General features: G+C 38.5%; 1 protein-coding gene across 4 annotated transcripts in view; it reads right to left on the reverse strand.

The window, feature by feature from the left end:
- The window catches only part of TFPI (tissue factor pathway inhibitor), a 100,719-nt gene that overhangs the window by 45,515 nt on the left and 39,286 nt on the right, over positions 1-15,918 (reverse strand). For all 4 annotated transcript variants that reach the window (XM_073019866.1, XM_073019865.1, XM_007965581.3 and 1 more), the window contains one exon: positions 194-316. In XM_073019866.1, coding sequence (XP_072875967.1) covers positions 194-302 — 109 coding nt within the window. In that variant the 5' untranslated portion in view covers positions 303-316. The remainder of the gene's footprint in view (positions 1-193; positions 317-15,918) is intronic.

Consider the following 15,918-nt stretch of genomic DNA (forward strand, 5'->3'; position numbering starts at 1 on the left):
ACACACACACACACACACACACACACACACACACACACACACGCATACGCACTAGGTATAATAAATTTCCAAAGAAAAATATCACTTCAATAAAAACTAATTTCCCTCTACAATGGAAAAATATGGTAGATTTTTTAGATTAAAATTGAGAGCTTTAACTAGCTTAAAAAGATAAATGCTTCTAATATTTTACCTGTGATAATTGTGTATTCTTCATCTTCCTCAGAATCAGCATTAAGAAGAGCAGGGGCAAGATTAAGCAGCAGGCATATGGAAACCCAAATTGCATGTACTTTCTTCATTGTGTAAATTATCTCTGAAATGCAGAACCCATACATATCAAATAAATAAAGTGTTCATATGGACTCATTTACAGACCAGTAAACATCGTATTCATACTTCATATGCCTATGACATTTTATGTGTATACACATACATTTCTCTGTGCATATTCAATGAGTCATACTTAAAATATATATGTAGTATTCAGAATTATCGGCAAACACATTCAGTGCATATATTTATTAATATTCAAGCAAACAAGTCATATTTCAACTTTGAAAATATAAATAAAAAGGACAGTCATTGAGAGACACGGGTAAATGCTGATCAGTATGGCGAAGTATATATGAAAGTCCATTTCCATGTGCAATCTTACTTTCCACATCTTTCACACAGCACTTCTTTCTCAGTCGGAACCAATAATTATTTAGGCATTTTTCTATTACTTCTTTAATGCAACTTTTAATTCCTGGCTTATCTTTACCTCTGCTCTAGTTCTTCTTTTAAAAAGGAAACACATTTTCAGAATTTTCATCTTTGTTTCCTTTAAAAAATACATTATTTACATCAATTTCCTAACCAGGTTTTCTATGAGACAGCAGACAGCCAAAATAGCAGACAAAAGAAGTGTCTGACATTCGAGTTAGTCCTTTTTCCCAGTTCATTATTCCCCAGTTTAGGGCGTTATCTGATTCAAAAGAGTTTCACAGAAAAGTGATTCTAAGTGACAAGCCATCACTTTACACTCTAAGGGAAACAGATTTCAATAGGAGAGTGAGACTTTATCTGTTTCAACATTGTTTAAAGACCTATAGCCAAAAAAGCAAAAAAGAAAGACAGACAGAAAGACAGACAGAAAGAAAGAAAGAAAGAAAGAAAGAAAGAAAGAAAGAAAGAAAGAAAGAAAGAAAGAAAGAAAGAAAGAAAGAAAGAAAGAAAGCAAAGAAGAAAGGAAAGAAAGAGAGAGGAAGGAAGGAGGGAAGGAAGGAAGGAAGAAAGGAAGGAAGGAAGGAAGGAAGGAAGGAAGGAAGGAAGGAAGGAAGGAAGGAAGGAAGGAAGGAATCACCTCTATTTTTTTAAAGACGAGTTCTTTGGATTTAAAGGTGGAAGGAAAAGTGTAATGATCATGCAACACAGGAAAATAAAAGAAGGAAACACTTGCTTCCTTCCTTTTTTCAGCCACCGGTGCCATTCCAGTCAGGAAGGAAAGCGAGATCTTATCAGCAAACATTCACAAATGCAGGGACAGATACTTCATCAAAAACAATCTAGAAAATTATCTGCTTTTGTTTGTGGCAGATCATAGCTGCAATATACATCATTGTGGGTAGTCATATAATAATGAAGTAATAAATGTCATTATGCTTTAAGTTTCATTAAAAATCACTAGTGAGATATATAACCTTTTTTTCTTACAACACTTTGCGAGTGTTAACATACATTTGATTTTTAGTCAGTAGAGATATCATATATCTTGTAAATCATACCATAAACAATTTGAATTCACAAATATATATACATATTGATATAGATACATGATTTTTGAAGAAGCTTTAAACTAAACCTCTAATCCTTATCACATTTTTGAACACATATATTTCAGATTCATTTTTTCCATTTGATTCTTTGAAATATACAATCCTGCTATACTTTGAGTATAAAATACAGAATATGCTCTGCATCGCACAGTTCAGGAAGCAGGCTGAGGTTGGCGGCCTGCTGAGGTCCCTGAGAGCCAGGGATCTAAATTCAGCAAGTTCCTCTCTTAAAAAATGGCGGCCTGAGATACTGCCTAAACTTAGTATTTTAGACTTTCCTTGGGTGCTAGGATTAGAAACCAACTCTGACAAATTTGGGTCATCAGTTTGTTTATTCTAGAATATGTGGAACAATCTGAGACGACAAGGGCAGGCTTGCATTGGTTCTCAGAAACAGCTAGAGCTGGTGAACTGAGCACCACCAGGTATCTCTCATTGTGGCCACACTTCTTAAATAGCTTTATTTTCTCTCAGTGTGAGCCAATCTTCTCTGCATAGCGTGATGCATGAACAATGGGCTGTCCTAGTTTTTAAACCTTAAAAGTTTTTCAATCAAAATAGTGTGACTACTTGTCTTTATGTTCCAGGCTTAAACAGCTTGAGACTAGCTCTGATTGTTTCAGCATGAAACAAGGACCACATTTTGGACCAATTCATTTGAGTTGGGAATTGTGGGAGACCATCATAGATTTGGGGGACCCAAAACCAGTCTGGAGTCAGGAATAACAAAATGTAATAGCTATGCAAATATTAATGGAACCTAATGGTTTGGGTGGTGGAAAAGGGACAAGTGTAACTCCCAGAAGGAGGAAATTGTTTCTTTCAGAAGGGAAGCATGTTGGACAGATAAAACTACGACAATATACCACAGCAAGCCATAGCTAAATAGTAGGTATGTAATTAAAAACAAAGAGAAAAATAAGCAAAAGGCAAATAAAGTACAACAATTGCAAGAGGAATCAAATACCTAAATTTTTACTCAAAAATTCTGTCTGGTTCTGAGTGATAACAGATTTAATGTAGGGATGAATCCATGCACCAACTTCTATATACCATGCACAGACTTTTTCCTTTTGGAAAAATCCAACTTTCTTGAAATTGGAAAACAGAGGTTTATAAAACACCATTTGTGGATCTCCTCCCCCCATAGACCAGCAGAGAATTTACTGTAAAGATCTGCTTGATAAGTCCATAATCTTGTCTTTCTAATAGAAACATCTCCTTTAAAAAAAATTGACTCTATTATTTAAAATAGTTTTAGATTTACAAAAAACAAAAATTGAGAAGAGTGTACAGAGACTTCTCATACACCTCACACCTCGTTTCCCTGTTAACATGTTACATTAGTATGGCACACTTATCATTAATATACCAAAATTGATACATTGTTACTAACTAAAGTCCATATGTTAATCAAATATCCTTAGTTTTTCCCTAGCATTTTTCTGTTCTAGCAACCCATCCAGAATACCAAATTGCTCCAGTTGTCATCTCTCCTTAGGTTCCCCTTGGCTGTGACAGTTTCTCAGATTTTTCTTATTTTTGATGATCTTGACAGTTTTCAGTAATACTGGTCAGGTATTTTGCAGGGTATCCCCTTTTTAGAATTTATCTGATGTTTTTACTCATAATTAGACCAGGGTTATGGGGTTTGGGAAAGAAGATAACAGAGTTAAAGTGCCATTTTTGTCACATTATGACAAGGATACATACTACCAACATAATTTATGACTGATGATATTGATCTTAAACACCTGACTAGGGTAATGATTGTTAGGTTTCTCCACTATGAAGTTACTTTCTAACCCTACCTTTCCATGGTGTTTATTTATTTATTTTTTATACTTTAAGTTCTGGGATGTATGTGCAGAACATGCAAGTTTGTTACATAGATATACACGTGCCATGTTGATTTGCTACACCCATCAATCCATCATCTACATTAGGTATTTCTCCTAATGCTATCCCTTCCCTAACGCCCCACACCCTGACAGACCCTGGTATGTGATGTTCCCTTCCCTGTGTCCATGTGTTCTCATTGCTCAACTTTCACTTATGAGTGAGAACATGCGGTGTTTGGTTTTCTGTTCCTATGTTAGTTTGCTGAGAATGATGGCTTCCAGCTTCATCCCTGTCTCTGCAAAGGACATGAACACATCCTTTTTTATGGCTGCATAGTATTCCATGGTGTATATGTGCCACATTTTCTTTATACATTCTATCATTGATAGGCATTTGGGTTGGTTCCAAGTCTTTGTTATTGTGAATAGTGTCACAACAATCATATGTGTGCAAGCGTCTTTATCATAGAATGATTTGTACTGGGTCAAATGGTATTTCTGGTTCTAGATCCTTGAGGAATCGCCACACTGTCTTCCACAATGATTGAACTAATTTACACTCCCAACAGTAGTATAAAAGAGTTTCTCCAGCATCTGTTGTTTCCTGACTTTTTAATGATCATTCTAACTGACCAGTGATGATGGGCTTTTTTTCATCTTTGTTGGCTGCATAAATGTCTTCTTTTGAGAAGTGCCTGTTCATATCCTTCATCCACTTTTTGATGGGGTTGTTTTTTTCTTATAAATTTGTTTAAGTTCTTTGTAGATTCTAGATATTAGCCTTCTGTCAGATGGATAGATTGCAAAAATTTTCTCCCATTCTGTAGGTTGCCTGTACACTCTGATGACAGTTTCTTTTGCTCTGCAGAAGCTCTTTAGTTTAATTAGATCCCATTTGTCAATTTTGGCTTTTGTTGCCATTGCTTTTGGTGATTTAGTCATGAAGTCTTTGCCCACACCTATGTCCCGAATGGTATTGCCTGGGTTTTCTTCTAGGGTTTTTATGGTTTTAGGTCTTATGTTTAAGTCTTTAATCCCTCTTGAGTTAATTTTTGTATAAGGTGTAAGGAAGAGGTCCAGTTTCTGTTTTCTGCATATGGCTAGCCAGTTTCCCCAACACCATTTATTAAATAGGAAATCATTTCCCCACTGCTTATATTTGTCAGGTTTGTCAAAGATAAGATGATTGTAGATGTATGCTGTTATTTCTGAGGCCTCTGTTCTGTTCCATTGGTCTACATATCTGTTTTGGTACCAGTACCATGCTCTTTTGGTTACTGTAGGCTCATAGTATAGTTTGAAGTCAGGTAGCGTGATGCCTCCAGCTTTGTTCTTTTTGCTTAGGATTGTCTTGGCTATATGGGCTGTTTTTTGGTTCCATATGAAGTTTAAAGTAGTTTGTTTTTTCTAATTTTGTGAAGAAAGTCAATGGTAGCTTAATGGGGATAGCATTAAATCTATAAATTGGGCAATATGGCCATTTTTCAATATTGATTCTTCTTATCCATGAGGATGAAATGTTTTTCCATTTGCTTGTGTCCTCTCTTATTTCCTTGAGCAATGGTTGGTAGATCTCCTTGAAGAGGTCCCTCACATACCTTGTGAGTTGTATTCCTAGGTATTTTATTCTCTTTGTAGCAATTGTGAATGGGAGTTCACTCATGATTTGGCTCTCTGTTTGTCTATTATTGGTGTATAGGAATGCTTGTGACTTTTGCACATTGATTTTGTATCCTGAGATTTTGCTGAAGTTGCTTATCAGCTTAAGGAGATTTGGGGATGAGACGATGGTGTTTTCTAAATATAAAATCATGTCATCTGCAAACAGAGACAATTTGACTTCCTCTCTTCCTATTTGAATAAACTTTATTACTTTCTCTTGCCTGATTGCCCCCGCCAGAACTTCCAATACTATGTTGAGTAGGAGTGGTGAGAGAGGGCATCTTTGTCTTGTACTGGCTTTCAGAGGGAATGCTTCCAGCTTTTGCCCATTCGGTATGATATTGACTGTGAGTTTGTCATAAATAGCTATTGTTATTTTGAGATACATTCCATCAATATCTAGTTTATTGAGAATTTTTAGCATGAAGAGGCGTTGAATTTTATCGAGGGCCTTTTCTGCATCTATTGAGATACTCATGTGGTTTTTGTCATTGGTTCTGTTTATGTGATAGATTATGTTTATTGATTTGTGTATGTTGTACGAGCCTTGTATTCCAGGGATGAAGCCGACTAGATCGTGGTGGATAAGCTTTTTGATGTAGTGCTGGATTTGGTTTACCAGTATTTTATTGAGGATTTTCACATCAATGTTCCTCAGGGATATTGGCCTGAAATGTTCTTTTTGTTGTTGTTGTGTCTCTGCCAGGTTTTGGTATCAGGATGATGCTGGCCTCATAAAATGAGTTAGAGAGGATTCCCTCTTTTTCTATTGTTTGGAATAGTTTCAGAAGGAGTGGTACCATCTCCTCTTTGTACCTCTGGTAGAATTTGGCAGTGAATCTGTCTGATCCTGGGCTTTTTTTGGTTGATAGGCTATTAGTTACTGTCTCCATTTCAGAACTTGTTATTGGTCTATTCAGGGATTTGACTTCTTCCTGGTTTAGATTTGAGAGGGTGTATGTGTCCAGGAATTTATCCATTTCTTCTAAATTTTCTAGTTTCTTTATGTAGAGGTGTCTATAGTATTCTCTGATGGTAGTCTGTGTTTCTGTGGGATCAGTGGTGATATCCCCTTTATCATTTTTTATTGTGTCTATTTGCTTTTTCTCTTTTTTCTTCTTCATTAGTCTGACTAGCAATCCAGCTATTTGCTGATCTTTTCAAATAACAAGCTTCTACATTCATTTATTTTTGAAGGGTTTTTCCTGTTTCTATGTCCTTCAGTTCTGCTTTGATCTTAGTTGTCAGATATAAAAAGAATTCCTCTTTAAAAGTTTGCCTTGTTTAGCATCCTTGCTCTTTGTTCCATATTCCCAAAGCCAAACTACATTCCTTATCCTTTATGCCTCCCTGTTTTAGTTTCAGTAAACAACTTTCCCATCATTCCTTATCTACAGAGCTCACATCTGCTAGTCACTCTGTAAATTACCCCTCCCGTTGTCCACCAGTGTAATCACACCCCTGCCCCTTTCAAGTTAGCCAATCAAATTCGGTTGCGATTGTACAGTCCAACTCCAGCTAACAGAGACTAGACACATGTCAGAAATGATAAATTCCTCTTCAAAAAGTTTTAGTTCCCTGTTCTTCCTGTTCTTTGTTTCTCCAGTTTCTTTAGTTAACTGTGCTATAAACAACCCTTTCCACTAGTCCTAATTTATAACTTACGTCTGTTCTGTTCCCTTAGTTATGCACTCTACAACTATTCTTCCCACTGAAACTACTTGTTCTACCACTGTAACCCACATCCTTGCTCTATTCAAATTAGCCAATCAAGATTAGCTTAGATTATACAGTCCAACTCAGTCAGTAAAAAAAAGACACAACAGTAAAAGCCCCTCGTGTTAAAAATAAAAACCCCTGCCCTCCCCTCTTGGTGTGCTCTCAAAATGGCAAGTACAAATAACACCCTTCTCCTAAGGGAGGAGATCACTCCTCATATTGTCTTATGCCCAACTTCCGCCCCCAAAGACAGAAGAAGTAGAAACTAAAAGACAGAAATGAAATCCACAGGCAGACAGTCCAGCGTAGTGCCCTAGGCCTGGTAGTTACAGATCGATCCATGACCTAACCGGTTATGTTATCTATAGATTCCAGACATTGTATGGAAAAGCATTGTGAAAATCCCTGTCCTGTTCTGTTCCATTCTGATTACTGGTGCATGCAGCCCCCAGACACGTACCCCCTGCTTGCTCAATTGATCACGACCCTCTCACATGGACCCCCTTAGAGTCATAAGCCCTTAAAAGGGACAGGAATTGCTCACTTGGGGAGCTTGGCTTTTGAGATGCAAGTCTGCTGAAGTTCCCAGTTGAATAAAGCTCCTTCCTTCTTTAACCCGGTGTCTAAGGAGTTTTGTCTGCTGCCTGTCTTGCTACATTTCTTGGTTCCCTGACCAGAAAGTGAGGTGATTAACAGATGGCCGAGGTACCCCCTTAGGCAGCTTAGGCCTGTCCTGTGGAGCATCTCTGCAGGGGATTCTGGCCAGCTTGAGTGCTGTGGATCCTGGGAGCACTCCCAGGTAGGCACTTTCCCCAGTGGAATGCCTTGTCAGAGCAGTGCATGGCAGGCCCCTGTGGAGGATCAACGCAGTGGCTGAACACCGGGAAAGAACTGGCACTTGCAGTCTGGACATCTGAAACTTGGTAAGACTAGTCTTTGGAACTTGCCCACTCCATTTGAGTGGAAGCGTGGCCTGATCACCCATGGCATGTCTGTACCAGCACTGTGGTTTTTGTTTTTGACTTGACTTGGATTGCCTGATACTTTGGTTTTGGTTTTGACCTGGCTTGGATTTCTTGATACTCTGAGTTTGGTTTTGATTCTGGTTTGGTGTAAACTGTAAAAGTGTCTGTGTGCCCTTCTCCCCCGTTCTTTGTTTTGTGGTGTGCGTGTGGTGTAAGCATCGTGTTTTGTCTTGAGGAAGCATGGGTGAGGCACAAAGTAAGCCCACCCTACCAGGAACTATGCTGACAAATTTCCAGAAAGGATTTAAGGGAGATTATGGTGTTACTCTGACACCAGGGAAAGTTAGAACTTTGAGTGAAATAGACTGGCCAGCATTAGAGGTGGGCTGGCCATCAGAAGCAAGCCTAGACAGGTCCCTTGTTTCAAAGGTATGGCACAAGGTAACCTGTAAGCCAGAGCATGCAGATCAGTTCCCTTAGGTAGACACTTGGTTACAGCTGGTTTTAGATCCCTCCCACAATGGTTGAGAGAACAGAAGCATAAGTGGCTGGCAGAGGCAGGGAAAGACCGGCAGAGAGAGAGAGAAGAAAGAGACAGAGAGGAAAAGAGGAAAAGAGAGAGAGAAAGAGACAGAGAGGAAGAGACAGAAAGACAAAGAAGGAGTCAAGGAAAGAGAGAAAGAGAGAGGTGTACAAGTAGTTAAGAAAAAAAAAACAAAACAGGGTACCCTATTCCTTTAAAAGCCAAGGTAAATTTAAAATCTCTAATTGATAATTAAAGGTATTCTCCTTAGCCCTATAACACTCCAATAACACTTTGTTGTCAGTGTAAACAAGGGAATACCTGGAAAGCACTGAGGCCACTGATAACCCCTAGCTTTCCTGTGAAAAATCATTAACCCAGTAACCATGGATGGCCCAAATGCATTCCATCTATAGCAGCACCTACTTTTCTAACAGAAGAAAGTAGAAAAATAACTCTTAGGGGAAACCTCATTGTGAGCATACCTCACCAGTTCAGAAGTATCCTAAGGAAAAAAAAGGGGAGGGGCGTGCAAAAAGGTAGCTTACTAACTTAAAAATCTTAAAGTATAGGGGTATTCTGTTTAAAAAAAAATGATGATTTAACATTAATCACTGAAAATTCCCTCAACCCAGCAGGTTTCCTAACAGGGGATTTAAATCTTAATTACCATACAAAGGTCTGACCAGACCTACGAGGAAGTCCCTTCAGGAGAGAATGAAAGATGGCTCCTCCTGGGTAATTGAAAGAAAAAAAAAAAGACAAAGCCATCTATACCAATTCTAAGTTAATTTGAACTAAACAAGATCTTATTAATAGCAAAGGATAATTGAAATTCCAAACTTACAAGGTTTTCAACAAAAGTAAAGTTTGCTAAAAGTTAACAGTGTAACATGTGTTACAGTAACTTGTAATCTTGTGGCCTTAGACAGTCCAGTCCACAGACATAAAGGAAGTTCACTTTGGAAAAGAATGGTTATCATCTTGGGAAAAAAAGGAAGAAAAGGGGAGGGGCAGAATTTATGTAAAAAGAATGTTATATGGTAAATTCTTGTCCTGAAATAACTTAACTGGTTGTTTAAAGAAAGAAATGTTTGTAGTAAGTCAGAAAATTAAGGCATGTTGAAGAATTGTCTGTGAAAGTCATGAAAGAGAAAAAAAACTTATAAAAAAGAATTTATGCCAGAAATGTTGTATAATTTAAAAGTAATTAGGCCTCCTGAATGTAAAACTATTGAAGAAACAGTTTATGTGCAAGGTGTATAAGGAAAGTAAAATATACCTTTGGTAAAGGGATTATAAGGAGGCATAAGAATGTGGATTTTTACCTACATTAAAAGGTTAAAAAAAGTTTTGTTTTGAGGGTTTAAGCAAGTTTTAAAGCATTAATCGTAAAGAAAATTCTGTGTGTAAACATATTAGTTATAGTTAAAGAGGTATCATACAGTTTTTCTGTGAACTGAACATTAAAATATAAACACAACGGGTTTTTCTTAAATCACTAACCTGCTCTTTAACAAAAATTATAAAAGGTTAAAAAGAGTCTATAAAAATCTTACCTTATGGTCCAACATTAAAATTTGAATATGTATGTCTACAAAGTTTTATTAAAACTAAGTTTAACATTAGTAACACACTAATATAAAGGTGAAATTTAGCTTATCTGGTATAAAATCATATAGGAAGCATTCTCAAATATAAAATGGTGTTTGACTTTCTTTGGTGTAAAAACTAATAAAAATAGGTGCTAAAGGAAATTTCTCAGCGGAAAGGCCCCAAGGACTATAAAGTCTATTGTAGATGTCCCCACATTTAAAACAAAAGGTTAATTTCTTAAAAATTATATACTTGGTTTATCTTCCACTTTCCTTTCCCTCAAAACTAAAAGTCTTTTAGCACATGTACCACTTCTAGAATTTCCAGTAAACTAGCACCAGCCTGAAGATCATGTTCTCATCAAAGGATGGAAAGACGGAAAACTCGAACCAGCCTGGGAAGGAGGTTATCTTGTGCTGCTAACCACCGAGATTGCTGTTCATACAGTGGAAAGGGGATGTATTCATCACACTCGAGTCAAGAAAGTGCCACACCCTTCAGAGTCGTGGACCACAGTCCCAGGGGAAACCCTACTAAACTAAGGTAAGAAAAATTTAACTCTTTCATTTATTCTATTACTCTTTCTTCTTTTCTTGCTCTATTGCTGACCATCTAGTTATTAACATAACCAAGTCAATTTTGCCTCAAACTATTGCATTTGATGCTTGCCTTGTTATACCCTGTGGGGACTTGCCAAGTCAAAGACAGCTCTCTGCTTCAGAAAAGTACCTCTGTCCTTCCTGACTCTCCTCAGACTAGGCATTAGTAAATTAGGACCATTTAATCCAGGGAGATTTCCATAAAGACCCCAGTGACAACCAGGAGTCTTACCCCCCGATGTAGAGCTTTTATGCCATAGTTGGTCCAATACTCTGTGGACCACTAAAGAGCAAGGATGGACTCTCCCAACTGGTTTTTGTAATTTCCTAAAATCATACATTCATTTTACTAGAGGATCATAGAAGTTAAAGACTTAAAACAAACTTTGGCTATTAAGCAGGTTACCGAGATACAAATGCCTGGTTGGAATGGATCAAATATTCTGTCCACACGTTAAACATAGGCAATTGTTATGCTTGTGCACATGGCAAATCAGAGGCCCAGATTGTCCCCGTTCCACTAAGGTGGTCCTCCAGTCAACCAGGCGTAGGCTGCATGGTAGCTCTTTTCCAGGATTCTACAGCCTGGAGTAATAAGTCATGCCAAGCTCTTTCTGCTATATCCTGAAGTCCAGCACCCTGCAAGTCAGCCCTCAAAGGCCATCCAGCTTCCACCTCCCAAAACTAGGTTCACTTCTTGTCTCTCACAACAGGGAGAAAACTTAGCATTCCTTGGAGACCTGAAGGGATGCAGTGAGCTTAAGAATTTTTAAGAGCGTATCAATCAGTCAGCCCTTGTTCATCCCTGAGCTGATGTGTGGTGGTATTGTGGTGGACCTTTACTGGGCACTCTGCTGAATAACTGGAGTGGCATTTGTGCTTTAGTCCAATTGGTTATCCCTTTCACCCTGGCATTTCATCAACCAGAGGGAGGAAAAATAAGACATCACAAAGCTAGAGAAGCCCCTTATGGGTCTTTCAATTCTCACATCTGTTTAGATGCAATTGGAGTCCCATGGGGAATACCAGATCAATTTAAAGCTTGAAATCAAATAGCTGTAGGATTTGAGTCAATATTTTGGTGGGTGACAGTTAATAAAAATGTAGATTGGATAAACTACATCTATTACAACCAACAGCAATGAGCTTTTCATGAGTTAAAAGAAAAACTCATGTTGGCCCCAAACCTGGGGCTACCTGACCAGACAAAACCTTTTACACTATATATGTCAAACAGAGGGGAAAAAAAAATGGCAGTTAGAGTTTTGACCCAGATCATGGGGCCCTGGCTGAGGCCAGTGGCCTACCTCTATAAACAACTAGATGGCATTTTTAAGAGTTGGCTCTCATGTTTGAGGGCCTTGGCAGAAACAGCCCTGCTAGCATAAGAAGCGGATAAGCTAACTCTTGGGCAAAACCTAAAGATAAAGGGCCCCCATGCTGTGGTGACTTTAATAAATACCAAAGGACATCACTGACTAATGAATACTAGACTAACTAGATACCGAAGCTTGCTCTGTGAAAATCCCTGTATGACCATTGAAGTTTGCAACACCCTAAACCCTGCCACCTTGCTCCCGATATCAGAGAGCCCAGTTAAACATAACTGTGTAGAGGTGTTGGACTCAGTTTATTCTAGCAGGCCCAACCTCTGAGACTATCCTTGAACATCGGTAGACTGGGAGCTGCACGTGGACAGGAGCAGCTTCGCCAACCTCCGCAAAGTGACTCTGAAGAAGATGACAAGCCCTGCTGCAGTCACATCTGGAAGCTGACTGGTCAATGCATGGCTGAAGCATGCAGAAACTCATCACGGGACTCATTTTCCTTAAAATTTGGACTTGTACAGTAAGGACTTCAACTGACCTTCCCCAGATGGAGGACTCTTCCCAGTATATACATCAAGTCACTGCAGTACGACAAAAGGTGGCTACAGTCCTATTATTTTATGGTTATTTTAAGTGTACCAAGACTCTCAAAGGAAGTTGTTTGTATAATGCTATTCTATACAAGGTATATAGCCCTGGAAGTGACCAGTCTGATGTGTGCTATAACCCATCTTTTTCCTACTGCCCATAAAAACAGGTGCACTTCTAGGCTTCCCAATCTATGCTTTCAGAGAAAAGAGAAACATAGCTATAGATGATTGGAAAGATGATGAGTGGCCCCCTGAAAAAATCATACAGTACTATGGGCCTGCCACTTAGGCACAAGATGGCTTCTGGGGATACCAAACCCCCATTTATATGCTCAAATGAATCATATGGTTACAAGCTGTCTTAGAAATAATTAATAAAACTGACAGAGCTTTAACTGTTTTAGCCCAGCAAAAACCTAGATGAGAAATGCTCTATCAAAATAGACAAGCCCTAGACTACTTGCTAGCAGCTGAAGGAGTAGTCTGTGGAAAGTCTAACCTAACCAATGCTGTTTGCACTTAAATGATCAACGCAGGTAGTTGAAGACACAGTTGAAGAAATGACAAAACTGGCACGTGTCCATGCAAGTGTGGCATGGATTTAATCCTAGGGTCATGTTTGGAAAATGGTTTCCAGCACTAGGAGGATTTAAAACTCTTATAATAAAAATTATAATAGTAATAGGAACCTGTTTACTACTCCCTTGTTTGCTACCTGTACTCATACAAGTAATAAAAAGGTTCATCACTACCTTAGTTTACCAAAATGCTTCAGCACAAGTGTACTATATGAATCACTATTGATCTGTCTTGCAAGAAGACATGGGTAGTGAGGATGAAAGTGAGAACTCCCACTAATGAATGAGGTTCTCCAAATGGGGGGGAATAAGGGAAGAGACCACACCTCATATTGTCTTCTGCCCAATTTCAGTCTCCAAAGAAAAAAGAAGTAAAAACTAAAAGACAGAAATGAAATCCACGGGCAGACAGCCCAGTGCCACGCCCTGGGCCTGGTAGTTAAAGGTTGACCCCTGGCCAAACCGGTTATGTTATCTATAGATTCCAGACATTGTATGGAAAAGTGTTGTGAAAATCCCTGTCCTGTTCTGTTCCATTCTGATTACTGGTGCATGCAGCCCCCAGTCACGTACCCACTGCTTGCTCAATTTATCACAACCATCTCACGTGGACCCCCTTAGAGTTGTAAGCCCTTAAAAGGGACAGGAATTGCTCACTTGGGGAGCTTGGCTTTTGAGATGCAAGTCTGCTGAAGTTCCTGGTCAAATAAAGCTCCTTCCTTCTTGAACCCGATGTATGAGGAGTTTTGTCTGTGGCTTGTCCTGCTACACTACAAAAGTAAAATTGCCTTACTAAATAATCTTTTACTGAGTGCCAATTTTCTTCACAGCACCAAGCACTTGTTTCTAACATTAGTTATTTCTTGTCTTCTGCTAGCTTTTGAATTTGTTTGCTCTTGCTTCTCTAGTTCTTTTAATTGTGATGTCAGGGTGTTGATTTTAGATCTTTCCTGCTTTCTCTTGTGGGCATTTAGTGATATAAATTTCCCACTAAACACTGCTTTAGCTGTGTCCAAGAGATTCTTGTATGTTGTGTCTTTGCTCTCATTGGTTTGAAAGAACTTATTTATTTCTGCCTTAATTTTGATATTTACCCAATAGTCATTTAGGAGAAGATTGTTCAGTTTCCATGTAGTTGTGCGGTTTTGAGTTTCTTAATCCTGAGTTCTAATTTCATTGCACTGTGGTCTGAGAGACTGTTTGTTATGATTTCCATTCTTTTGCATTTGCTGAGGAGTGTTTTACATCCAATTATGTGGCTAATTTTAAAATAAGTGTAATGTGGTGCTGAGAAGAACGTATATTCTGTTGATTTGGGGTTGAGAGTTGTGTAGATGTCTATTAGATCCACTTGGTCCAGAGCTGAGTTCAAGTGCTAAATATCCTTGTTAATTTTCTGTCTTGTTGATCTAATATTGAAAATGGGGTGTTTAAGTCTCCTACTATTATTGTTTGGGAGTCTAAATCTCTTTGTAGGTCTCTAAGAACTTGCTTTATGAATCTGGGTGCTCCTGCATTGGGTGCATATGTATTTAGGATAATTAGCTCTTTTTGTCTCATTGATCCCTTTACCATTATGTAATGCCTTTCTTTGACTCTTTTGATCTTTTTTGATTTAAAGTCTGTTTTATCAGAGACTGGGAATGCAACCCCTGCTTTGTTTTGGTTTCCATTTGCTTGGTCAATATTCCTCCATCCTTTTATTTTGAGCCTATGTGTACTTTGCGCTTGACATGGGTCTCCTGAATACAGCATACCAATGGGTCTTGACTCTCTATCTAATTTGCCAGTCTGTGTCTTTTAATTGGGGCATTTAGCCTATTTACATTTAAGGTTAATACTGCTATGTGTGAAACTGAGCCTGTCATTATAATGCTAGCTGGGTATCCTTACTATTAGTTGATGCAGTTTCTTCAGAGTGTTGCTGGTTTTTACAATTTGCTATGTTCTTGCAGTGGCTGGTACCGATTGTCCTTTCCATGTTTAGTGCTCCTAGAGGAGTTCTTTTAAGGCAGGCCTGGTGGTGACAAAATTTCTCAGCATTTGCTTGTCTGTAAAGGAGTTTATTTCTCTTTCCCTTATGAAGCTTAGTTTGGCTGGATACGAAATTCTAGGTTGAAAATTATTTTCTTTATGAATGTTGAATATTGGCCCCACTCTCTTCTGGCCCGTATGGTTTCTGCAGAAATCCACTGTTACTCTGATGGGCTTTGCTTTGTAGGTAACCCAACCTTTCCCTCTGGCTGCCCTTAACATTTTTTCCTTCATTTCAACCTGATGATTATGTGTCTTTGGGTTGCTCTTCTCAAGGAGCATCTTTGTGGCATTCTCTGTATTTCCTGAATTTGAATGTTGGCCTGTCTTGCTAGGTTAGGGAAGTTCTCCTGGATAATATCCTGAAGAGTGTTTTCCAACTCCTTTCCATTCTCCCAGTCACTTTCAGGTACACCAATCAAATGTAGATTTGGTCTTTTCATACAGTCTCATATTTCTTAGAGGCTTTGTTCGTTCTCCTTTTTCATTCTTTTTTCTCTAATTTTGTCTTCATGCTTTATTTCCTTAAGTTGATCTTCAATCTCTGATATCCTTTCTTCTGTTCAATACATTCACCTAATGATACTTGTGTATGCTTCATGAAGTTCTCGTGCTGTGTTTTTCAGCACCATCGGGTCATTTATGTTCTTCTCTAAACTGGTT

Source organism: Chlorocebus sabaeus, chromosome 10 (assembly GCF_047675955.1).
Source record: "Chlorocebus sabaeus isolate Y175 chromosome 10, mChlSab1.0.hap1, whole genome shotgun sequence".
Lineage (NCBI taxonomy): Eukaryota > Metazoa > Chordata > Mammalia > Primates > Cercopithecidae > Chlorocebus > Chlorocebus sabaeus.